The 25,247-nt window shown below is 30.4% G+C and overlaps 2 protein-coding genes across 2 annotated transcripts; both read left to right on the top strand.

Moving 5' to 3' along the window:
* The first annotated feature begins 607 nt into the window (after window positions 1–607).
* LOC105287787 lies at window positions 608–16,572 on the top strand. Its single transcript, XM_026969593.1, has 23 exons — window positions 608–764; window positions 1,071–1,564; window positions 3,677–4,132; window positions 4,218–4,410; window positions 4,869–5,013; window positions 5,095–5,176; window positions 5,566–5,921; window positions 6,499–6,788; window positions 6,911–7,113; window positions 8,403–8,726; window positions 8,842–8,911; window positions 9,212–9,318; window positions 10,729–11,244; window positions 11,852–12,307; window positions 12,402–12,576; window positions 13,051–13,204; window positions 13,288–13,369; window positions 13,805–14,172; window positions 14,792–15,081; window positions 15,209–15,399; window positions 15,565–15,870; window positions 15,996–16,065; window positions 16,333–16,572. The coding sequence occupies exons 1-23, from the start codon at window positions 762–764 to the stop codon at window positions 16,486–16,488; spliced, it is 5,487 nt and encodes a 1,828-aa protein (XP_026825394.1). The 5' UTR covers window positions 608–761; the 3' UTR covers window positions 16,489–16,572.
* A 977-nt stretch (window positions 16,573–17,549) lies between these two features.
* On the top strand, window positions 17,550–24,103 carry LOC105287761 (aminopeptidase N-like). Its single transcript, XM_011353518.2, has 12 exons — window positions 17,550–17,568; window positions 17,852–18,354; window positions 19,549–20,004; window positions 20,080–20,248; window positions 20,673–20,826; window positions 20,908–20,989; window positions 21,354–21,733; window positions 22,284–22,573; window positions 22,702–22,916; window positions 23,097–23,411; window positions 23,535–23,604; window positions 23,898–24,103. Exons 1-12 carry the CDS (start codon window positions 17,566–17,568, stop codon window positions 24,012–24,014), a joined length of 2,754 nt encoding a protein of 917 aa, XP_011351820.2. The 5' UTR covers window positions 17,550–17,565; the 3' UTR covers window positions 24,015–24,103.
* Window positions 24,104–25,247: the final 1,144 nt, after the last annotated feature.

Here is a 25,247-nt window from a genome sequence, read left to right as displayed (position 1 = left end):
AAATTAAACATATGTTTGTTAACTATTCGTTAATTGTTTATCAGATCATTTATTCGAAATAGAATTTGCTCAATGTTTTCATTTTCTCCAATTAATTCGAAATAACATGAATTTAATATTTCAGTTCGTGTGTTCGTGGTTCATAACAATTTTTACATATTACAGACATTATTCTTCTAAATCTAAATCAAGAAGCTATTAAAGAAAAAACATATAAGATTTCCAAGTTCTGAGATTTCACTGTTGAATTTAAGCCTGGAAGGCATAAATCATTTAGTAAACTCGTAAAATAATTCTGGAACTTGAAATCTCTAAATCCTGCTTAAACGGGTCGAAACCCCGTGTAAAGAAATGATTGACTCAAAATCAACCAAGACTTCAACATTCAAAGAAAACGTGTTTAATGAAGGACATCCTATGGATCGATGTATGTTTGTATTCATCGATTTGAAAGTATCTATATAGAATAACGTATACGTATTTGTGGAATACGACCTCTTAGGCCCGATACACAGTACACTAGCGGTCCGCTCACGGTCCGCTCACGGTCTGATCAAATTGTTCTATTGTTATTAATGGAGCGGAGCGAGACTTGAGCGTTACCCGTAATGTAAATACGTCTATTATAACCAATGGAAGAATATTTGATCGGACCGTGAGCGGACCGCTAGTGTGTATCGGGCCTTAGGGTTCGGTTACGTAACGACACCGTGCCTTCTACAATAATAACTGTGTTGTCTAGTTCTCAGCAGTCTCTCAAGATGGTAAGTCACAACTCTTGCAAGTGTGATAATATAATTAGAACATTTATTTTAGATATTAGAATTTTAATGAAAATGGATTACTTGCAGTTAATTATTTACACAGGACTGTATTTCAGTCAACATTCAAGTTTAATATACCACAAATTACTAAAAGTAAAACATATATTTCTCGTTGATGACGTAGAAGGAAAAGTTTACCTAACAATCGCAATGTAAAATTGCATTTTATTTTGCACCTCGCAAAATAAAATGCTTTATATGTTGCTAATTAAATAGAATTATTTTTCTTAAAAAACTGTTTTGCAGGTGTCCAACACGAGTACTGCTGTGATACTCTTAAAGTGTTTATTATTAATTACCTACCCAATATGTATTACTGCAGCAGACTACTGTGTTGCAAATTTAAAAGATGGAAAGTACATAAGTGAATATCGTTTGCCACCCGACATAATACCAGTACACTATGATATTTCGCTAAACTTGTTTATCACGGGACCCAAGTTCAGCGGTAAAATTGATATTACCCTCGAGATCAATTGTAGAACGCAATATATAACTTTGCACGCACACAGGCTGGAAATAGACAAATGGCAGACAAAATTATTTTATCATAAGAACGGTACGATTTATACGCCGGCGGAACATAGATATCGAAATCAACAAGTTCTAGATCTTTCCTTCAATACTACGTTGGAACACGGAAACTACACTCTACGTTTTATGTATGACGGTTACTTCTCTCACGGAGATGAAGGTCTTATCAAAATTCCCGATACAAGCCTAAAAAGCGAATATACGAAGTGAGTAAATCCTAAACTACTGAGATTTGTTAATTATACCTTGCGTATTTTTACTATCGTCGCTGGTATAATATTATGTATTGAAAGATTGAAATCGGAGGCATAAAAGTGAATAAAATGACACATAAATAATTATGTACAATAAACGATAATATATACAGCTTGATATACAAAATATGATACATTAACGAATCTAAATAATTGTATCAAGAAAACTAATTATATTAGTATAAGACCATTTTCGTGATATGTACAGGGTGTCCCAGGTTTTAACCGACAAACTGCGGGAGCATATTCTACTAGTGGAAATAAGAAAAATTTCTTATATCGAGTTTGCTTAGAAATGCTTTATTACAAAGTTATAAACCAATATTGAAAAGAAATATGAGATAAGTAACAACGGATTTTTTCACAAAAATAAAAATTATGTACGCAATGATTTAGTGACGCATTTCAAAATGTTGTCCTTGCACATCGATACAAGCTAGACATCGACGTAGTACAGAATTTGTTACAGTACGACATTCCTGAAAATTTTGTTGCATCTCAGTAACTGAATTAGTAATTCGTTGCTTTAAATCTTCAAGCGAGATTACTTCTGTACTGTAAACTTTATTTTTTAAAGTTGCCCATAAATAAAAATCAAGAGGCGTTAAATCGGGCGATCTTGGAGGCCAGAAAACCAGTTCTCCTCGACCAATCCACCTATGAGCATAATGTTCATCTAACCAGTTTCTAACTTGTCTAGCATAGTGCGATGGACAACCGTCTAACTGTATCCAGCTGTTTTGGCGAAACTGCAGTGGCACATTTTCCATCAAAATTGGTAAATCGTTTGATAGGAATCTTCGAAAAGATTCTCCGTTCAATCGGTCAGGTAAAAAGAACGGACCAATAAGTCGGTCATGAAGCATACCCATCCAAACATTACATCGAAATTCGTGTTGAAAGTTTCTTTGTCTGGTAGTATGTGGATTATTATGAGCCCATACATGGCTATTATGAGAATTGAATATGCCTCGTCTTGTAAAGGTCGCTTCATCTGTCCATAATATCATTGATGAGAAAAGATTGTCCCTTTCTACTGCATTCACATACCAGTTACAAAATTCGACTCGTTTCTGATAATCGATTGGAAGTAATTCTTGTACAGGTGTGTAATGATATGCGAATCTGTCATCAGCACGCAATGTTCTCCAAATAGTGTTTCGTGATATCTGCAGTTGAGCTGAAGCACGTCGAACACTTTGTGTAGGAGTATTATCAAAAAGATTTAAGATTCTTTCCGAGCGTCCTCGGTGTCTTAGAGTTGAACGAACATCATCATATTCATTCATAGGTCGAAATGAACCCAAATTATGTAATTGCAAATGGGTATTACTAAACACAGAACTATCTGGTACTCTCCTGTTAGGAAATCTACGTTGATACTCTCGTACGGCAGCTCGTGCATTTCCGTCACAGAATCCGTAACGAAATGAATATCAGTGTATTCCTCATTTGAAAACACTTTTGGCATTCTGATAGTAATTGCTAGTTCACACGACGATTGAAATCTAACAGCTACTGTTGTGAAAGTAACAATCATACTGAATCGTTTCAACATAATGAACATGAATACATGTGAATACACATAATATAAACATCTTCGACCTTCCAAATTCTACACTGTGTTCCGTTGTTACTTATTTCATATTTCTTTTCAATATTGGTTTATAACTTTATAATAAAGCATTTCTAAGCAAACTCGATATAAGAATTTTTTCTTATTTCCACTAGTAGAATATACTCCCGCAGTTTGTCGGTTAAAACCCGGGACACCCTGTATATAACTCTGAAATCGCCGCTTCGCGTAAAGATATGATCGGTCTCTCTTCGCGTACACTTAGCGAGAGACACTACCGTGTCTCTTGATAATTGTATAATACATTAAATTATATCGGATTGTTTATATATACACACAAACATACACACACAATTAGTCTCCTCTATGCAATAACTAGACTTCTGAACACGTATTACAGTTTGCACGTGTGTGCGTGCATACATGAAGTACAATAAAGTTTAAAAATGTATCATCATTATCATAACACTATGCTCTTAATAATTTAGATGGATGGTGATATCGCAATTCGGCAAGATTGGTGCTCGACGAGTGTTTCCGTGTTGGGATGAGCCTGCGTTAAAAGCCACTTTCAACATTTCCGTGAAACATCATTTACAACATTTAGCCTTCTCGACTATGCCAATACGAAAAGAAGTGATTGATGACAGCTTAGAGGTGTGGTCCCACTTCAAAAAGACTCCCAAAATGTCTACTCACCTGCTCGGGATTGTAGTGATCGCAGTTAATCGTTGTAACATCGACAGTATCTTCCAAATGTGGTGCAGACCGACTGTTCTCGTACCAGAAGATTTCAAACAAACTGTCAGGCAGCAATATCGTACGATGCTTAACCACATGACAAAACACACAAATACTTCCATGACAATTGCCAAACTTGATATCATCATTGTACCAGATTACGTACCGACTAATTCGACTATTTGGGGAATACAGCTTATGAAGTAATGCCTACAACTGAAAAGAAATTAGTGATGTGTTACGTTTATGTCATATAATAGTATTTTATACGGACAAATTATATTTCAGAGAGATATGGATTACTGGCAAAAGTAACGACGCAAACGATTTTAACCAAATTCAAAAATTCAATCTGACAAGCTTCCTAGCACATGAAATGGTAAAACAATGGTTTCTTTCTGTTAGTCCGCCTTGGTGGTCTGACATGTGGTGGTTCAGCAATGGACTTGCTCTATTCTACAAAGCGTTCATCCTTGGCAAGGTTGGTTTACATTGTTAACACGAGCTTGCTTGTGCACTTGAAAGGAAAACCAATTATTGTCAATGTAACAAGTTTGCTCAACAAATCAGTTTTATTTTCTAAACTTATAATGGTTGCTTACAATTTTCCACTTTTATAAAATTTTTTATAATTATTATGATGACAACGGTCAGACAATTTCATATATGTTTAAAGATTAAAATATTATAAAAGAATAATTATTGTCGGATGTTATGCACTTCTCATATTGCTTTATATATTATTTTAGAGGAAATGTTCGATTAAGTTTTTAATTTTTACTTTACATTATCTCATTGAAATTATAATCTAGAATGAAAATCAAAGTAACAAAGCTATATTAGATATAATCAGTAAGCTTACTTATATACCTAAAAAGATGGATTTCTCTTTCCAACATTTTTTATTTCTATTATATCACGTAACATTTTTGTCTCTAGATGTATGAAGAACGAATGATGGATTTTATAGTACCTAGCCTACAGGAAAGTCTTCGTTTAGATGACATTCGATCACAAAACAATATATTATACTATACTAAAAATGAAACAGATTTTATTGAATCTTTTATTGTGGTAGACAGAAGTAAGAATCTATAACATATTTACTTTATACATAATTGTTATTTTATTGTACATGTGATTTTTATGATATAAATCTTTCTAGCACTTATCCTATTGCATATGTTGAAATCTTTGGTCACTGTCAGTGTATTCCATAATGGTGTCAGAATCTATTTAGACAGACAGTGAGTAACTACAATATCATAATATAAAACGTATATATATAGTAATGTTATATTTCTTATATTTTTTTATAATAGCAAACAGCACACATAAATATAGTAACAGATTTTTTAATTTTCTTAGAAACATTTTTATATATGGATGTTACGCATAAACACTAAGTAGGCCTTCATATTACAACATCATTTTTTAACAATTATAAGCTATATGAACATTATATTCTATTATAAATTATTTTGTACTTGTGTCATATTCTCTCCAAAGTATAATAGAAAAATCGTTGTAGTTAATTAATTCATTTAATTGAAATAAACCGTTCGTTTATGTTTCTTAATGTACAACCTATTTGGAGAATATGTTTATTAATAATAATATTACTTCATAAATTTAGTCAGTTTGGTTCGGCTACTCCTGATGATTTCTGGGACGCTATGCAAAGTGCCCTAGAAGATACAGAATACCAATACAATTTTAAGATAAAAGAAGTAATGCATAACTGGTTAAATCAAACCACGTATTCTTTGGTAAAAGTGAGACGTGATTACTTGCGTGGCAATGTGTTTGTACGGCGGGTACCAAGGAATGATACTAAGGAAGCTTCTAATAGCACATGGATACCTGTGACTTTTGTTACGAATTACTCTGAGAATTGTTGTAATAATATGTGGATAAGAAATGACAGGATGTCCGTTTTTATTTTCATAAAGGCTCGTCGTGATTGGATTATAGTTAATAAACAACAAGGCGGTAAGTGTGTGTGTGTGTGTGGTGTGTGTGTGTGTAGTTGCATGTATAAGTGCCATAAGTAAAATATATACATACATAATGTATAGTACAATGTATCAGACTTATATGTATATCAAACTTGAATTATACACACATACGCGGAAGGTTTTATACATAATATTAACAAATATCGATGTATTTCATTTATAGAAATTAAAGATATTTGTTCTATTACATGTGTGTGTGTGTGTGGGGGGCGGGGGTGTGGGTGTTTGTCATATTATATTATATACATGTATACCTCATATTTGGTAAATTATTGTATATAAAATCATGCATTATTATTATTGTAATTAAAATAAATTTTAGTTTTGAATATGATCGCATCATGCAGAAGAACCGTGAATTTTAATACGTGTAATTCATAACTTAAAAGTACCGTGTGTTTGTGATACGCGCAGTTCTTAATGTATCTATTCTTTATATATTTTGATGGAAGAGAAAGAAAAGCAGATAACTGGAAATATTTGTTGGTTTTTTTCGAGAAAGTTGAATATAAATTGTAGTATTTGATAAAGCTTATTTTGTTGCACAACAGGATACTATCGTGTTAATTATGATGCTACAAATTGGGAACAAATTGGGGCTTGTTTAAATTCTAATGAATTTACAAAAATTCACGTCATTAATCGTGCACAACTTATTGACGATGTCTACTACTTCCTAGTGACAAAACAACTTCATTACTTTACATTTTTACATATCACGAATTATCTGCAGAGAGAAGTGGATTATGTACCATGGATATCCATGTTCCGAATTATGTCATACCTGTGGAAATTCTTTTTACTTCCATTTAAAGAACCACTGGTTTTAGAGGCTTTACAGGTAGATCGGAACTGAGTTTGTCAAGAAATATTAGATATGGAGTAACTCCATATAAAATATGGATTTTATATGGATTCAAGTATTGATTTTTATTAACTTATATTATATTTACCAATTTCTAGTCACATATGTTGGAGATTCTAAGGGGACTTCTTAAAAACATAGGATACGATGATGAGAATCACGATGATGGTATTACATTATTGATGAGAGGAACAGCCTTGAAATGGGCCTGTAGACTTGGTGATTATGTATGCAAGGAAAAGGCACGTACTAAATTGGAGATGCGGAGTAATGATGACTGGGCAGTGTTTAATGGCAAGAGGTAAGTGGTTTACATTCACGATTATCCCATAGTCATTTAGTCTATTCTTTGTTTTTTTCATTTCAATACTCTTAGGAAATGATGTGTGTGGTCAAGGTATATAACTATTATCCGTGTTTTTATAAAAATATAATTGTATATGTATACAGGGTGTTTCCTCTAACTGTAGCACTTAGAATATCTCTGCTTCCTTTGATGATATGAAAAAAGTCAAAGGACGAAAATTGTTCGATTCAAAGAGACTAGTACTCTGGTAAGAAAATTATTTTTTTAATGTGACCTTTCACAAGATATCAAGGTCATGAACATTGTTTGAAATGAGATGGTATATTTTCCTTAATGAAATGATGTAGCTTGTAAAAAAACAAATTCAACCATACAGAATATGTTGACCTTCAAATGACTTTGAACCACAAAAATCACGTTTAGGAAAAGAAACTCTATTTATTGTATGTATAACTACAAAGATATACTTTTTTTACAGATGTTCGAAATGATCACCGTTTTCTTCCATACACTTTCGAATTCGATGAATAAACGATTGTTTTACGTTTTTGAGAGATTCCGGAGTAATTGCGGCGCACGCACGCTGAATTCTTTCTCGCATATCTTCAGGTGTTGTCGAAATATCGCGATAAACTTTATTTTTTAGGTGTCCCCAAAGAAAAAATCAAGAGGTGTAAGCTCTGGTGATCGAGCCGGCCAAGAAATTCTTCCACCACGTCCAATCCAGCGATCAGGAAATGATTCGTTGAGTATGTTCCGTGCAAATGAAGTTTATCGCGATATTCCGACAACACCTGAAGATATGCGAGAAAGAATTCAGCGTGCGTGCACCGCAATTACTCCGGAATCTCTCAAAAACGTAAGACAATCGTTTATTCATCGAATTCGAAAGTGTATGAAAGTAAACGGTGATCAATTCGAACATCTGTAAAAAAAGGTATATCTTTGTAGTTATACATGCAATAAATAGAGTTTCTTTTCCTAAACGTGAGTTTTGTGGTTCAAAGTCATTTGAAGGTCAACATATTCTGTATGGTTGAATTTGTTTTTTACAAGCTACATCATTTCGTTAAGGAAAATATACCATCTCATTTCAAAAAATGTTCATGACCTTGATATCTTGTGAAAGGTCACATTAAAAAAAATAATTTTCTTACCAGAGTACTAGTCTCTTTGAATCGAACAATTTTCGTCCTTTGACTTTTTTCATATCATCAAAGGAAGCAGAGATATTCTAAGTGCTACAGTTAGAGGAAACACCCTGTATATGTATATATTTCCAGGTTTATTAACAGGCTTACATTTTCGTGGGAAGAATGGATATATTGCAGTGCCTTAAAGGAAGCAGACTCCGTGACTTGGAATAAAGTTTGGAACATATTTGGAAGAACACATCAGCATAAAATGTTAGAATTATTGACTTGTTCTGAAAGTCCGGGAAAAATTATGGATTATTTCGCCCTACTACCTTCATTAGTAAACGAACACAAATCACAAATTACAGACAATCAGCATTCTCATATTTTTGGTATACTTGTTAGAAAGCATGCACACAGAAATGAAGTACTTGACTACATATTACAGAATTTCACAGATGTGAAACCTAGGTACAATGAAACTTTTCTCCGTATTCATATTACACGTATATTAGTTGTAATTATGAAAGCATGTTATGTAAATTATAGACATATTAAAGCCAAAGATATTGTTTCGTTTTAACAGATTGTATTCTAAAACTACGTTATTAACAGATATTATTTCAAACGTATATTCCGAAGAACAACTTAACAAGGTATATTCTTTTTAACAGAATTTTATACTCAATAATTGTATATTCAATTTTATATTTAATTTTAGTATTAATTTTCTATTATTATATTTATTCTTTCTATTATATTGTCTTCTATTATATTGGCATCATATTTATACTTTGTAGTTTTATTACATTATATCTAACTGTGCATATATAAACAAACACAGAAACCATGTTGCATAGAATACTTGTTGCATCAAATGCTTCATATATTTATCATAAAATTAATTTGTTATGAAATTATTATATATTAATGTCAAAAATTCGAATCTGTTTTAGACATACAATGTTTTCAAGCAGGACACTGAAGTGTCAGAAAATTTGACTACAATGATAAATGCGCGTTCAATCCAGCTCCAGGATATGATGACCAGTTTTTTCGAAATGTTTAGATAATGGAAAAGAAGTGGATAGATTCAACTTGAATAATTAATCAAGTTAATGAGCTGAACAGTTTTTAATAATATTTTTATACTACTACTTATTCATTAAATATCTAATTTTAATTGTTTCTAATATGTGTGATATTATTTAATATATTCAACATTATATTAATCTGAATGTTCTATTAAATATAACTAGTGATATTTGTCATTTATCATTTTTTCTCCTGAATCATTTTTCCAACTGAAATATTTATAGCGCTACGTCAATCGCACTTTGAGTCAAACTACTAGATAATTTGTTGTTATTGGAAAGAAATATGTAAAAAGATGTAAGAAAATGTAAAAAGATAAGCTGTCAATTACATGCTTCGTAGGTAATAATTATATAATTTACAACGTATGTTTGTTTTGTATGTTTGTAATTATTTTTCCATTTTTCTTTTTTGACTTTAAACCAGAAGTTTATGAAATAACTTTTATATACATTATATCTCCGTGTCTATTTTAATTCTCCTAAATATATTTATAACAATTAGTTATTTTTAACATTATCGTTTCCCCGCAGAAGAAGATTAAACATTTTTGTTAACTGTTCGTTAAATTGTTCATTATCAGATCATTTATTCGAAATAGAATTTTCTCAATCTTTTAATTTTCTCCAATTAATTCGAAATACCATGAATTTAATATTTCGGTTCGTGAAATCGTGCTTCATAACAATTTTTACATATTACATTATTAGACATTATTTTTCTAAATGAAGCTATTAAAGGAAAAACATAAGATAAGATCTCCAAGTTCTGAAAGTTCACTGCTGAATTTAAAGCCTAAAAGGCATAGATCATTTAGTAAGCTCATAAAATAATTCTGGAACTTGAAATCTCTAAAGTCTCCTAAAACGTTTTGGTAAAGAAAAGATCGACTCAAATCGACCAAAGAGTTCAGAATTCAAAGAAAGCGTGATTTGAAGGACATCGATGGATCGATGTATGTTTGTATTCATCGATTTGGAACAGTATCTAGATAGAATATCATACACATGTTTGTCGAATACGTATGACCTCCTAGGGTTCGTTTGCTTAACGGTACCGTGCCTTCGACAATAGATAACACTATGTGTTGTCTAGTTCTCACCAGACTCTCAAGATGGTAAGTCATAACTCTTGCAATTGTACTAATAGAATTAGGAGATTCACGGATTTTAATGATAATGGATTTCTTATAATTAATTATTTACACAAGACTGTATTTTAGTCAGAATTTAAATTTAATATACAACAAATTACTAAAAGCAGAACACATATATCTCTTTGAGAACGTAGAAGAATAAGTTTATCTAAAAATCTCAATGTTAAATCGCGGCAACTCGCAAAATAAAATGCTTTATATGTTAATTCAATAGAATAATTTTTCTCGAAAAAATGTTTTACAGGTGTCCAACACGAGTACTGCTGTGATACTCTTAAAATGTTTATTATTAATTGCGTGCCCAATATTCATTACTGCAGCAGATGATTGTGCTGAGAATTCGAAAGATGAAAAGTGCATAACTAATTATAATTTGCCACCCGGTGTCGTACCAATGCACTATGATATTTGGTTAAACTTGTATATGTCAGGAGCCATGTTTGGTGGTGAAACTAATATTACGATCAAGGTTCTTTACGCAACGCAATACATAAGTTTACATTTATTAAAGCTGGAAATATACCAAAGGGAAACAAAATTAATTAATCATGAGAACGGTACGATTTATACGCCGATGGAACATAAATATCGAGATCCACAAGTTCTAATTCTTTACTTCACTAACACGTTAATACCCGGATTCTACACTCTGTGCTTTAAGTATGACGGTTACTTCTCTCAAGAGGGAGGTCAAGGTTTTCTTAGAGTTCCTCATACAAAATTACCACACGATATAAAGTGAGTAAATTCTAAAATACTGAAACTTGTTACTTATAACTTGCATATTTTTACTATCGCCGCTAGTATAATATACATTGAAAGCTTGAAATCACAGACATAAAGCTGGATAAAATAACACACAAATAATTGTGCAATAATATATATAGCTTGATATACAAAATATGGTACGCATTAACTAATCTAGATATTTGTATCAACAAAACTAATTATATTTGAATAAGAACGGTTTCATGTTATATATTGTGTTGTAAAAGTTTGTAACGTTGTTTAACGTTTCTTCTGAGGAACATAAAAAGTTCAGGAAGAAAGGAATCATGAAGCTACCGCAAAAATAGTAGTACGAAACAGTGCATATATGTACGAATAACTATCTATACACATAATTGTCTTGAAGTTTTTCTAAAAATATGTTACGAACCTTTGTTACAACCCAGTATAATATAATTAATATATAAATATAATTAGTCCCGTCTGTGCAAGTGTCTAGATTTTATCAACTTGTTAACACCTAGTACATTTGTACGTATAGGCGCGCATGCATGACAAGGATAAGTAAAAATATATCATCATCATCGTGTAACACTATGTTCTTAATCAAATTTAGATGGATGTTGATATCACAATTCGGCAAGATTGGTGCTCGACGAGTGTTTCCGTGTTGGGATGAGCCTGCGTTAAGAGCCACTTTCAATATTACCGTGAAACATCATTCTCAATACTCGGTCTTCTCGACTATGCCAAGACGAGAGGAAAAGAATTTCTCCACTTCAGTAATACTGTCCTACTTCGAGAGAACTCCCGTAATGTCTACTTACTTCCTCGGGATTGCAATGCTTGCAGTGCGTCGTTGTAACAACGACAATATTTTCCAAATATGGTGCACAGAGAATTTGAACGTAACGAAGGATTTCGTACAGAGTGTCGGTCAGCAGTATCGTAGAATCGCCGTTCATTTGACGCAATACACAAATACTTCCATGAAAATTCCCAAACTTGATATCATCATTGTACCAGATCACGTACCGACTAATTCGACTATTTGGGGAATGCTGCTTATGAAGTAATGCCTACAACTGAAAAGAAATGAATGATGTGTTAATGATGTGTTACGATTATATCATGCAATGGTATTTTATGGACAAATTATATTTCAGAGAATCACAACTGATTATCGATAAAAATAACGAAATTCAGAAAATCAATCTGACAAGCTTCCTAGCACATGAAATGGCAAGGCAATGGTTGCTTTCTATATCTCCGACTTGGTGGTCTGACATATGGTTAAACAATGGAATTGCTCTATACCTCAAAGTGTACATCCTTAGCCAGGTTGCTTTATAGTGTTAACGCGAGCTTGCTGCTTGTGCACTTGAAAAGAAAAGCCATTATTGACACTGTCACAATTTTGCTCAACAAATTAATTTTATTTTCTAAACCTGAAATGGTTGTTTAATATTTTACAGTTTTTATAAAATTGTTTTATGATTATTATGATAAGAACGGCCAGACAATATCATATATATTTGAAGATTAAAGTATTATAAAAGGATAATTCTTGTCGGATATTATACAATTCTCATATTATAATATTCTCATACTTTACATAATAGTTTAGAGGAAATGCTCTATTATGTTTTTAATTTTTAATTTACATTATCTCAGTGAAATTGTAATCTAAAATAAAAATCAAAATAACAAAGCTATTTCAGGTGTACTGAGTAAGCTTGCTCACATATTTAAAAAGATGGATTTCGCTTTCCAACATTTTTTACTGCTATTGTACCACAACATTTTTGTTTTTAGATATATAAAGAATGGCGAATAATGGATTTTTTAACACTCAGCCTACAGAAATGTCTTCATTTAGATGATATGCTAACAAAAAAGAATTTAATATTCTATACTGAAAGTACTCATGAAACACATTTTATTGAATCTTTTATTGTTGCAGACAAAAGTAAGACTCTATAACAAAGTTATTATATATTTTTAATTGTTATTTTATTTAACATGTTATTTTTATGCTATGAATTATTGTAGCACTTGTCCTATTGTATATGTTGAAATTTTTGATTTCTGACAAAGTATTCCGAAATGGGATCAGCGTCTATTTAGAGAGACAGTGAGTAACAATATAGTAATGTAGTTAACTGTATTATACTATTATTGTATATTGTATTATAATATTAATAGGTATTATAATATATTATATATATATATATGTATTATAAACTTATATTTCATAATAGCAAATACTATAGAAATATAGTAACAATTTTAAAAATGATATATATTATATGTGGATGTAACACATAAGAAATAATTATACCTACATTGTCATTTGTTAACAATTATTAACTACATATGTATGTATTATACTACATTATATTTTATTATAAATTATTTCCTCTTTATGTCACATACTTTTCAATCATAGAAAAATAATTATACTTATTTAATTCATTTAATTGAAATAAATAGTACGTTTATATTTTTTACTGTATAACCTATTTGGGGAATATGTTTTATTACTAACAATATTATTTCATACATTTAGTCAATTTGTTTCGGCTACTCCTAATGCTTTCTGGGACTGCATGCAATATGCAACCGAAGAGAGCACTGAATACAGCATTGATATAAAACCTGTAATGCGTATCTGGTTAAATCAAACGACATATCCTTTGATAAAAGTGAAACGAAATTACGAATTTGACGAATATGACGAAATTACGATATCACAAGCACATTATGGCACCACGAAAGTTGACCAAGTCGATAGAATGTGGATACCTGTGACTTTCGCTACGTATTCGTCTCCTAAAGTTTCCGATCCTGTGCCTACTATCTGGTTAAGAAATGATATGGCTCTGATACTTTCAGTTGCTTCAAGTAATTGGATCATAGTTAATTTACAACAAGCCGGTGAGTGTTATATATAATATGAGATACACGTACTATATAACAGGTATATAGGTATAGGTATAGGTGTATAATTGAGCGTTTCTTTAAGTAAAATATATGCATAATGTACAGTATTATACGTATATCAGACTTCAAATTATATACATACACAAATACGCGCAATGTGTTATACATAATATTAAAAAATATCGGTGTACTTCATTTATAGAAATTGAAGTTTGTTCTATTACATTTATAGAAATTGATATTTGTTCTATTATATATATATATATATATATTTATTTCATGTTATATAAATGTGTACCTCATATGTAATAAATTATTGTGTATAATATTATGCATTTTATTATTATTGTAATTAAAATAAATTTCGGTTTTGAATATAATCTCATCGTGCAGAAGAACCGTAAAAATTTTAATGTGTATAATTAATAACTTAAAAGTAACGTTTTTTTTGTGATATGCGCAGTTCTATATACATCTACTACTTTTATGTCTGATGAAAGAGAAAGAAAAACAGATAACTAGAAATACCTATTTTTTGTTTTTTTCGAGAAAGTTGAATTGAACTAGAATAAAAATTCTAGTAATTGATAAAACTTATTTTGTTGCACAACAGGATATTACCGTGTAAATTATGATGCCAGAAATTGGGAGAAAATCGGGGCTTGTTTAAATTCTGACGAAGTTGCAAAAATAGACGTCATTAATCGTGCACAAATCATTGACGACGCCTATCACTTCGTAGTGCAAAAACGGCTTGATTCCTTTATATTTTTACATATCACGAAGTATCTATCGAAAGAAGTAGATTATATAGCATGGTTTCCCATGTTCCGAATTTTGTCATACCTGTGGAAATTCTTTTTACTTCCATTTAAAGAACCTGCGGTTTTAGAGACTTTAAAGGTAAATCAGAACTGAGTTAGTTAAGAAATATTAGATATCGAGTAACTCCATATAAAATATGAATTTAATATTAACTATTGAATTTTATTATTAACGAGCTTATGTTATATTATTTACTGATTTCTAGACACATATATTGGACATTTTGAACGGGCTTCTGAAAAACATAGGATACCACGACGATTTTGTCGATACTAATATTAAAAAATTGCTGAGAGGAACCGCTTTAGAATGGGCTTGTTCTCTCGGTGATTCTTTTTGCGAAAAACTTGCATTGGATAAATTTAACGAGCGTATTAAAAATTTCGAGCAATTTGGGTAAGTTTTTTACAGTTCCGATTATTTTATTTTATCTACTTTTCATATTTTTGTATTTCAATGTTCTTAAGAAATGATTTGCGCGTCAAGATACATAACTATTATCCATATTTTTATAAAGATATAGTTATATATATATATATATATTTGTTTCTATTTGTACAGCACTATATTGCCATGGGAAAGATGGATATATTGTACTGGCTTAAAGGCAGCGGACCTTGACACCTGGAATAAAGTCATGACCTTATATTTAAAAACACATCAGGATATAATCTTAGAACTTGCGACTTGCTCTGAAAAGCCGGATGTCGTCATCCATTATGTTGGCTTTCTACATGTAACAGTGGACAATTCAGTAATCACACGCAAACAGCATTCTCACATTTTTGATATACTTATTTCAAAGTATTCACGGAACAATGAAGTACTTGACTATGTAGTACAGAATTTGGAAAAGGTGAAACCTAGGTATAATGAAACATTTCTCCATATATACATATATTACACTATATTAGTTGTATATTATGAAAGCTTGTTATATAAATTATAAACGTATTAATACTAACAATAAGCGTATTGTTCCGTTTGAACAGATCGTATTCTAGATCTATGGCATTAAAACAGATTATTTCAAACATGTATTCCGAGGAACAACTTAATAAGGTATATGCTTTTTAACATAATTTTGTCTCAATATTTATTTTTCATTATTAAGTTTTTATTATTATATTTATTCTTCATATTATATTGTCTTATATTTGCATCATATTTATACTTTGTGTTTTTATTACACTATTTTTATCTCTACATATATGAACAAACACAGAAATCATGTGTGTAGAATAATTGTTACATCAAATTCTTCATATATAAAATTAATTTATTACGAGATAATTATATATTAATGATAAAAATTCGAATCTGTTTTAGATGCACAATTGTAGATGTATGAAGCAGTACGCTGACATAGCAGAAGAGGTGACTACAACGATAAGTACGCGTTTAATCCAGCTCCATGAAATGATGGACAACTTTCTAGACCGTTTTGCAGGTATAACGAGAAAGAGATGGATAGATTTATCTTAAATAATTAATCAAGTTAATGGACTGTTTAATATATTCACCATTATATTAATCTGAACGTTCTATTAAATATAACTGTTGATATACTTTTGTCATTTATCATTTTCTCTCCCGAAACATTTATTTAATTAAAGCGCTAAGTGGATCGCACTTTGAGTTAGACTACTAGATTACTTTTGTTTTTATTGAAAATAAGTATTGCAAAAAGATGACCTGTCAGGTACATGCGTTGTATGTTTATTAAGTCAAGAACTCATAAACCATAATTATTAGCTAATTTACAACGTGGAGCTGTAGCATCTTCTATCAAAATTTATTAAAATTAGTTTGAACAAACTTTGGTAGATAACTCCACGTAAGTAGGTATTTTAACGCCATTAATAGGAAAGCTGTGGCGAGCTGAAAAGTTTACTTCTGTAATCGAAACAAAGATGAGCCAAAAACTAGAGGAAAGTTAGAAGGTGTATCATGAAAATATACGATATTTTACAAAAGTTATATCTAAAAATAAAGAATCCGCTAAATTTTAAACAACTGTTTAAACGAATAAAATTACAACTCATATATGTTTTTCCGCTTCGGATACATGAAATAACATTTCGTTTGTAGTTGTTTCTAATAACAATTATTTAATTCAAAATTAAATATAAATATTATAATTAATATATATGAAATTTTTTCTTATTTTTAAATTTTATCTTTTTATTATCCTCTTATTATTATATCTGTGTATCTATATTAATTCTCCCAAATGTTTTCATAACAATTAGTTATTTTTGCCACAGAAAAGAGTAAGGATATTTTTGTTAACTATTTGGTAATTGTTTATCAGATCATTTATTCAAAATGTTTAATTTTTTCATTTTCTCCAATTACTCCGAAATAAAAGGAATTTAATATTTCACATTGAATATAATACTTCATATTGAAATAGTATGTACATAGAATATCGTGAACATATTTGTCCAATACGTCTTCTTGTCTAATATGACCTCTTAAAGTTTGTTTGCTTAAGGCTACCGTGCCTTCGACAATAATAGATAACACTATGTATTGTCTAGTTCTCACCAGACTCTCAAGATGGTAAGTCATAACTCTTGCAATCGTGATAATATAATTAGAAGATTCATGGATTTTAATGATAATAGAATAATTGCAGCGAATTATTTACACAAGACTGTATTTTAGTCAGAATTTAAATTTAATATACAACAAATTACTAAAAGTAGAACACATATAGCTCTTTGAGAACGTAGAAGAATAAGTTTATCTAAAAATCTCAATGTTAAATCGCGGCAACTCGCAAAATAAAATGCTTTATATGTTAATTCAATAAAATTATTTTTCTCGAAAAAATGTTTTACAGGTGTCCAACACGAGTACTGCTGTGATACTCTTAAAATGTTTATTATTAATTGCGTGCCCAATATTCATTACTGCAGCAGATCTTTGTGCTGAGAATTCGGAAGATAAAAAATGCATAAGTTCTTATCGGTTGCCACCCGACGTCCTACCAGTACACTATGATATTTCGTTAAGCTTAGTGATAGATTATTGGCAAACACCGTATAGATATAGTGGTAAAACGAATATTATTATCAAGATTATTTATGCCACGCAAAACATAAGTTTGCACTCATACAAGCTGCATATAGACGAATCCTTTACAAACTTACTTGATGAGAACGGTACGAGGTATACACCGACAGAACATAAATATCGAGAGTCGCAGGTTTTAGTTCTTTACTTCCATAACACGTTGGTGCCCGGGTTTTACACTTTATGTTTTGCGCATGACGGTTACTTCTCTGAGGAAGGTGAAGAAGGTCTTCTCAAACTTCCCGAGAAAAAATCAGCGTCCAATACGAAGTGAGTAAATCTTAAAACATTAAGAATTTTTACTTATACTTAACTTGCATATTTTCAGGGACAGGCTGTACGAAATTCTTGAGAGTACGCGCTCTATTTTTAGTGTTGGCTACCATAAGTGAAGAGGAAAAAATCTTACAACATATAATAATATACTAATGTTTTATTTTTGAGGGAGGGGGAAGAGCCACAAGTTATCTACCAAAGATGAAATTATTTTTTATTTAAAACAATTATTAAAATTAGTAATCTAGAAAGAAGTATTTTAATACTTATACGTTTTGCAAAAAACATAGACAATAAATCTTTGAAAATTAAAAGAAATCATTTGAACAATTTTTGAAAAAAATAGAGCTTGGTTATCTTTTTCCGACTTTTATTTAATAATACCTCCTCGTCGCTCATTACTAGCATTTCGATGGTTTAAATCACAGCTATGGATAAGTGCATCATAAAAAAATTTCGTCATTTTTTTATTTATCCGTACATTTCTCTAAAACGTATGGAGTTCTTGCATAATTCGATTCTTTTCATTTTGATTCTTACGCGACGCATACTCTGTATTTTTTAAAACTTTCTTGAGAGTATGCAGCGTCTACAGCGCCTACCCTTTCAGTCTACCCCTGCATATTTTTACTATCGCTGCTAGTAGATAATATTATACATTGAAAGCTTAAAATCACAGACATAAAGCTGGATAAAATAACACAAATAATTGTGCAATAATATATAGCTTGATATACAAAATATGGTACGCATTAACGAATCTAGTTAATTGTATTAAGAAAACTAATTATGTTCGAATAAGAACGTTTTCATGTTATATATTAGGTTGTACCAAAAGTGCATAACGTTGTTTAATTTTTTTATATAAAATACATAAAAAGTTTTGGAACTAAGATATCATAAAGCTACCGCAAAAATAGTAGAACAAAACAGTGCATATATGTATGAATAAATATCTGTACACTTAATAATTGTCTTGGACTTTTACTAAAAACACGCAACGAACTTTTGTTACAATCCAAAATAATATAATGATATATGTATAAATACAAGTAGTCTCCTCTATGCAAATAACTACACTTATCAACACATATTACATTTAGAACGTGTGTGCGTACATATACGACAATGAAGATTAAAAAATTTATCATCGTTATCGTGTAACACTATGTTCTTAATCAAATTTAGATGGATGCTGATATCGCAATTCGGTAAGATTGCTGCTCGACGAGTGTTTCCGTGTTGGGATGAGCCTGCGTTAAAAGCCACTTTCAAGATTTCCGTGACACATCATTCACAATACACAGCCTTCTCGACTATGCCAAGACGAGAGGAAGAGCATTTCAACACTTCAGTAATGCAGTCCCACTTCGAGATAACTCCCTTAATGTCCACTCACCAGCTCGGGATTGTAGTGATTACAGTGATTCATTGTCAATTTATGCATAATGTTTTCCAAATATGGCGCAGAGAGAATATGCCCGTGTCAAGGATTTTCGTAGAGCATATCTCCTGGTTACATCTTACAATCGCCGATTACTTGACCCAATACACAAATACTTCCATGAAACTTCCTAAACTTGATATCATCTTTGTACCAGATCACGTACCGAATAATTCGATTTGGGGAATACTATTTTTAAAGTAATGTGTAAACAAAACATTAATGATGTGTTACGTTCATATGCAATGCGGTTTTATGGACAAATTATATTTCAGAGAGTCATGGTTTCGTGCTGATAAAACTCCGAAAGTCACTCAGGCAGGCTTTATAGCACATGAAATGGCAAAGCAATGGTTTGGTCATGTTGTTGGTCCGACTTGGTGGTCTGACATGTGGTTAATCAATGGACTTGCTCTATACTTGAAAGCGTACATCCTTGACCAGGTTGCTTTATATTGTTAACCTGAGCTTACTTATGCACTTGAAAAGAAAATCAATTATTGACCATGTAATAAGTTTGCCTAACAAAATAATTTTAGTTTTTAAAATTGGAATGGTTGTGTAAAATTTTTTATAATTATTATGATGAGAACAATATCATATATGTTTAAAGATTAGAATATTATAAAAAGATACTTATTGTCGAATGTTATGCAATTCTCATATTGACTTTACATATTATTTTAGAGAAAATGCTTTATTACGTTTTTACTTTAAATTATTTTAAAGAAATTATAATCTAAAATTAAAAGCAAAATAACAAAGCTATTTCAAATGTAATGAGTACGCTTGCTTATATACTTAAAAAGATGGATTTCTCTTTCTAACATTTTGTACTTCTATTGTATCACAACATCTTTGTCTTTAGATGCATAGAGAGTGGCGAATGATGAATTTTATAGTACCCAGCCTACAGGAATGTTTTCGTTTAGATGATATTCTATCAAAAAAGAATATATTATTTTATACTGAAAGTACTTATGAAACAGATTTTGTTGAATCTTTTATTGTTGCAGACAAAAGTAAGATTCTATAACGAATTTACTTTATACATACTTGTTATTTTATTTTACATGTTATTTTTATAATATGAATCATTGTAGCACTTGTCCTATTGCATATGTTGAAATCTTTGGTTACTGCCAGTGTATTTCAGAATGGGGTCAAAATCTATTTAAACAAACAGTGAGTAACAATATTATAATATATAAAACATATATATATGATAAACTTATATTCCATGATAGCAAACAGCATAAATATAGTAACAGGTTGTTTTATTTTGTTATAAAACTCTAATAAAGATGTAACGCAGAAAACTAATTAAGCCTTCATATAGTAACGTCATCTTTTAACAGTTATAAACTATATACACAGTATATTCTATTATAAGTTATTTTGTACTTGTGTCATATTCTCTCCAAAGTATCATAGAAAAATAATTGTAGTTAATTAATTCATTTAATTGAAATAAACCGTTTATGTTTCTTAATGTACACTCTATTTGGAGAATATGTTTATTGATAATAATATTACTTCATAAATTTAGTCAATTTGGTTTGGCTACTCCTGATGATTTCTGGGACGCCATGCAAAGTGCCCTAGACAATGCAGAATACAAACACAATTTTGAGGTAAAAGAAGTAATGCGTAACTGGTTAAATGTAACGACGTATTCTTTGGTAAAAGTGAAACGAAATTGCAAAAATGACCAAGTGGTAATATCGCGACATGACACCAAGAAAGCCGACAATAGGATATGGACACCTGTGACTTTCGCTACGCATTTGTATCCGAATTTTGATGACTATTTTGCTATGCCTACTCATTGGCTAAGAAAGGACTATATACATTGGCAAAGAAATGACACAGCTGTAGTAGTTCCAGTTGCTCCAAGTGATTGGATTATAGTTAATTTACAATATGGCGGTGAGTGTTATATATAATATGAGATGCATGTATAATATAATGAATATGTATGCATTTAATTGGGAGTTTCTTTAAGTAAAATATATGTATAATATTATACGTATATCAGACTTCTATTATGTATATACACATATACGCACAAAGTTTTATATACAATATTAAAAAATATCGGTTGGTTTTATTTATAGAAGTTGAAGATATTTGTTCTATCACTTATCATATGTTTCATATTACATAGATGTGTGCCACATATTTGATAAATTATTGTGTAGAATATTATACATTATTATTATTATTGTAATTAAAATAAATTTCAGGTTGAATATAATGTCATCATGCAGAAGTATTATGAATTTTAATGTGTATAATTAATAACTTAAAAGTAACGTTTTTTGTGATATGCATAATTCTGAATACATCTACTATGTTTATATGTTTTGATGAAAGGGAAAGAAAAACAAATAATTAGAAATACCTATTTTTTGGTTTTTTTCGAGAAATTTTAATACAAATTCTAGTAACTGAGAAATCTTATTGTGTTGCACAACAGGATATTATCGTGTTAATTATGATACTGCAAATTGGGAAAAAATTGCGTATGCCTTAAATTCTGATGAATTTAATTTAATACACATCAGTAATCGTGCACAAATCATTGACGACGCCTATTACTTCCTAGTGGAAAAACAACTTGATTACTATACCTTTTTACATATCACGACTTATCTATCGAGAGAAGTGGATTATATAGCATGGTTACCCATGTTTCGAATTTTGTCATACCTGTGGAAATTCTTTTTACTTCCATTTGAAAAATCTACAGTTTTATATGATTTAAAGGTAAATCAGAACTGCGTTTGGTAAGAAATATTAGATATCGAGTTACTGCGTATATGCAAAATATGAATTTCATATCAATTACTTTTTATTATTATCCATCTTGTTATATTATATTTACCGATTTCTAGTTACATATAGTAAGTATTTTGCACGGGCTTCTTAAAAACATAGGATACGAAGACGATCCTGACAATGATGGTGTTACAATATTATTGAGAGCAACGGCCTTAAAATGGGCGTGTACTTTTGGTGATCGTATTTGCACAAGAATGGCATCTCGTAAATTCAACGCTAGTATTGAACGTATTGAATGTCTCAATAAGCAAAAAAACTCGCAACCTGCGTAAGTGGTTTTATAATCACTATTATCTCTTAGCTATTTTTCTATTGTTTTATCTCTATGCATGTATGTTTTTTTATCTTAATGCTCTTAAGAAATTATTTGTGTGGTATATATAACTATATTATTCATATTATATAAAGATATAATTATATATACATTTTTTTCCATTGTGACATACAGGTTTATATTGCCGTGGGAAAAATGGATATATTGTAATGGTTTAAAGGAAGCGAATCGTGATACTTGGAATACAATCATGGACTTATATACAAAAATATTTCAGACTGAAATTTTAGAAGTGTTGACTTGCACTGAAAATTCGCAAATCGTTAAGGACTATTTCGGCATACTATTTGGATCAGTGCATACAGTGGGAAATTTATTTATCTCAGACAATCAGCATTCTCACATTTTTGGTATACTTATTAGAAAGTATGCACAAAAGAATGAAGTACTTGACCATATACTACCGAATTTGGAAAATGTGAAGCCTAGGTATAATGAAACTTTACTCTGTATATATATTATACGTATATTAGTTGTAATTATGAAAGCTTGTTATATGTATAAATTATAGACATATTAAAGCCAACCATATTTTTTGTTTCGTTTTAACAGATCGTATTCTAGAATTGCGGTATTAAAAGAGATTATTTCAAACCTATATTCCGAGGAACAACTTAACAAGGTACATACTTTTCAACATAATTTTATATTCAATACGTTCATATTCAATTTTATATTTAGGTTTCTTTAGTAATTTTCTATTATTATATTTATTCGTTATATTATATTGTCTTATATTTGCATCATATTTATACTTTGTATTTTTATTATATTATATATAACTGTGAATATATAAACAAACACAGAAATCATGTTGCGCAGAATACTTGTTACAAATTCTTCATATATTCATCATAAAGTAATTTATCACAAGATTACTATATAAAATTCGTAAAATATTCGAATCTGTTTTAGACGCAGAATTTTTTCAAGCAGGACGCTGAAATGTCAGAAACTTTGACTACTATGATACCTATGCGTTTAATCCAACTCCAGGATATGAAGATCAGTTTTCTAGAACGGTTTTCGTAGTGAAAAGGAGTGAATTTAACTTGAATAATTAATCAAGTTAATGGACTGAATAGTTTTTAATAAGATTTTTATATTATTACTTACTCGTTAAATATCTATTTTTAATTGTTCCTAATATGCGTAATATTATTTAATATATTCAACATTATATTAATCTGAATGTTCTATTAAATATAACTAGTGATATACTTTTGTCATTTATCATTATCTCTCCTGAAACATTTTTTCCACTAAAATATAGCTACGTGGATGCACTTTGAGTCAAACTACTAGATATTTTTTTTATTGGAAAGAAATATATAAAAAGATAAACTGTCAAGTACATGCTTTGTTGGCGTAACGATTATATAATTTACAACGTGAAGCTAATATTACCTAATTAACGCCATTAACAGGAAAGCTTTGGCGCGCTGTTCAAATTCTTTTCTGTAATCGAAACAAAGATGAACCGAAAACTAGAGAAAACTTAGAAAGTGTATCATGAAAAAAATATGCGACATTTTACTTACAAAAGGTGCATCTAAAAATAAAGAATCTGTTAATATTTAACTGTTTTAACGAATAAAGTCGCAACTTACGTATGTTTTTCTTTTCTGATTGCATGAAATTATAGCTATTCGTTTGTGGTTGTTTCTAATAACAATAATTGCGTTTATAGGTGCACCGTTAACAAAATATGCTAACTGAAAAAGTAGCAAATTTTGTATATTTAAACTTTGCACTGTGCAACTACAAGTAGAAATAAAAGGACTAGGTGCATTAGGAATGTGTAAAATACATAATATGTAATATGTGTAATTTTATGAAGTTATTTCATAAAAGTTTGGTTTAAAGTAAAAAAAAGAAATAGAATTTGCTCAAGCTTTTCATTTTCTTCACTTCATCCCAAATAAAATGAATTTAATATTTTAGTGAGATCGTGGTTTATAACAACTTTTACATATCACAGACATTATTTTTCTAAATCAATAAGCTTATAAAGTAAAAACATAAGATTTCCAAGTTCTAAGATTTCGCTGATAAATTTTAAGCCCGGAACGCATAAATCAATAAGTAAGCTCGTAAAATAATTGTGGAACTTGAAATCTCTAAATCCTCCTAAACCGAGTTAGTAAAGGAAAGATCAATTCAAAATCAACTAAAGAGATCAGAATTCAAAGAAAGCGTGATTTGTAGGACATCGATGGATCGATGTATGTTTGTATTCATCGATTTGAAACAGTATCTAGATAG

The sequence above is a fragment of the Ooceraea biroi genome, chromosome 5 (genome assembly GCF_003672135.1).
Source record: "Ooceraea biroi isolate clonal line C1 chromosome 5, Obir_v5.4, whole genome shotgun sequence".
Lineage (NCBI taxonomy): Eukaryota > Metazoa > Arthropoda > Insecta > Hymenoptera > Formicidae > Ooceraea > Ooceraea biroi.
Note: the sequence above shows the minus strand (reverse complement) of the source record. Positions and strands in the feature narration are given on the sequence as shown.

Excerpts from the sequence above, each read along its gene's own strand:
- LOC105287787 (XM_026969593.1), top strand. Across the intron at positions 4,133-4,217 it reads TGGGGAATACAGCTTATGAA|AGAGATATGGATTACTGGCA; the intron begins GTAATGCCTACA and ends ATTATATTTCAG. Across the intron at positions 11,245-11,851 it reads AAATTACCACACGATATAAA|ATGGATGTTGATATCACAAT; the intron begins GTGAGTAAATTC and ends AATCAAATTTAG.
- LOC105287761 (XM_011353518.2), top strand. Across the intron at positions 18,355-19,548 it reads AAATCAGCGTCCAATACGAA|ATGGATGCTGATATCGCAAT; the intron begins GTGAGTAAATCT and ends AATCAAATTTAG. Across the intron at positions 23,605-23,897 it reads CCGAGGAACAACTTAACAAG|ACGCAGAATTTTTTCAAGCA; the intron begins GTACATACTTTT and ends AATCTGTTTTAG.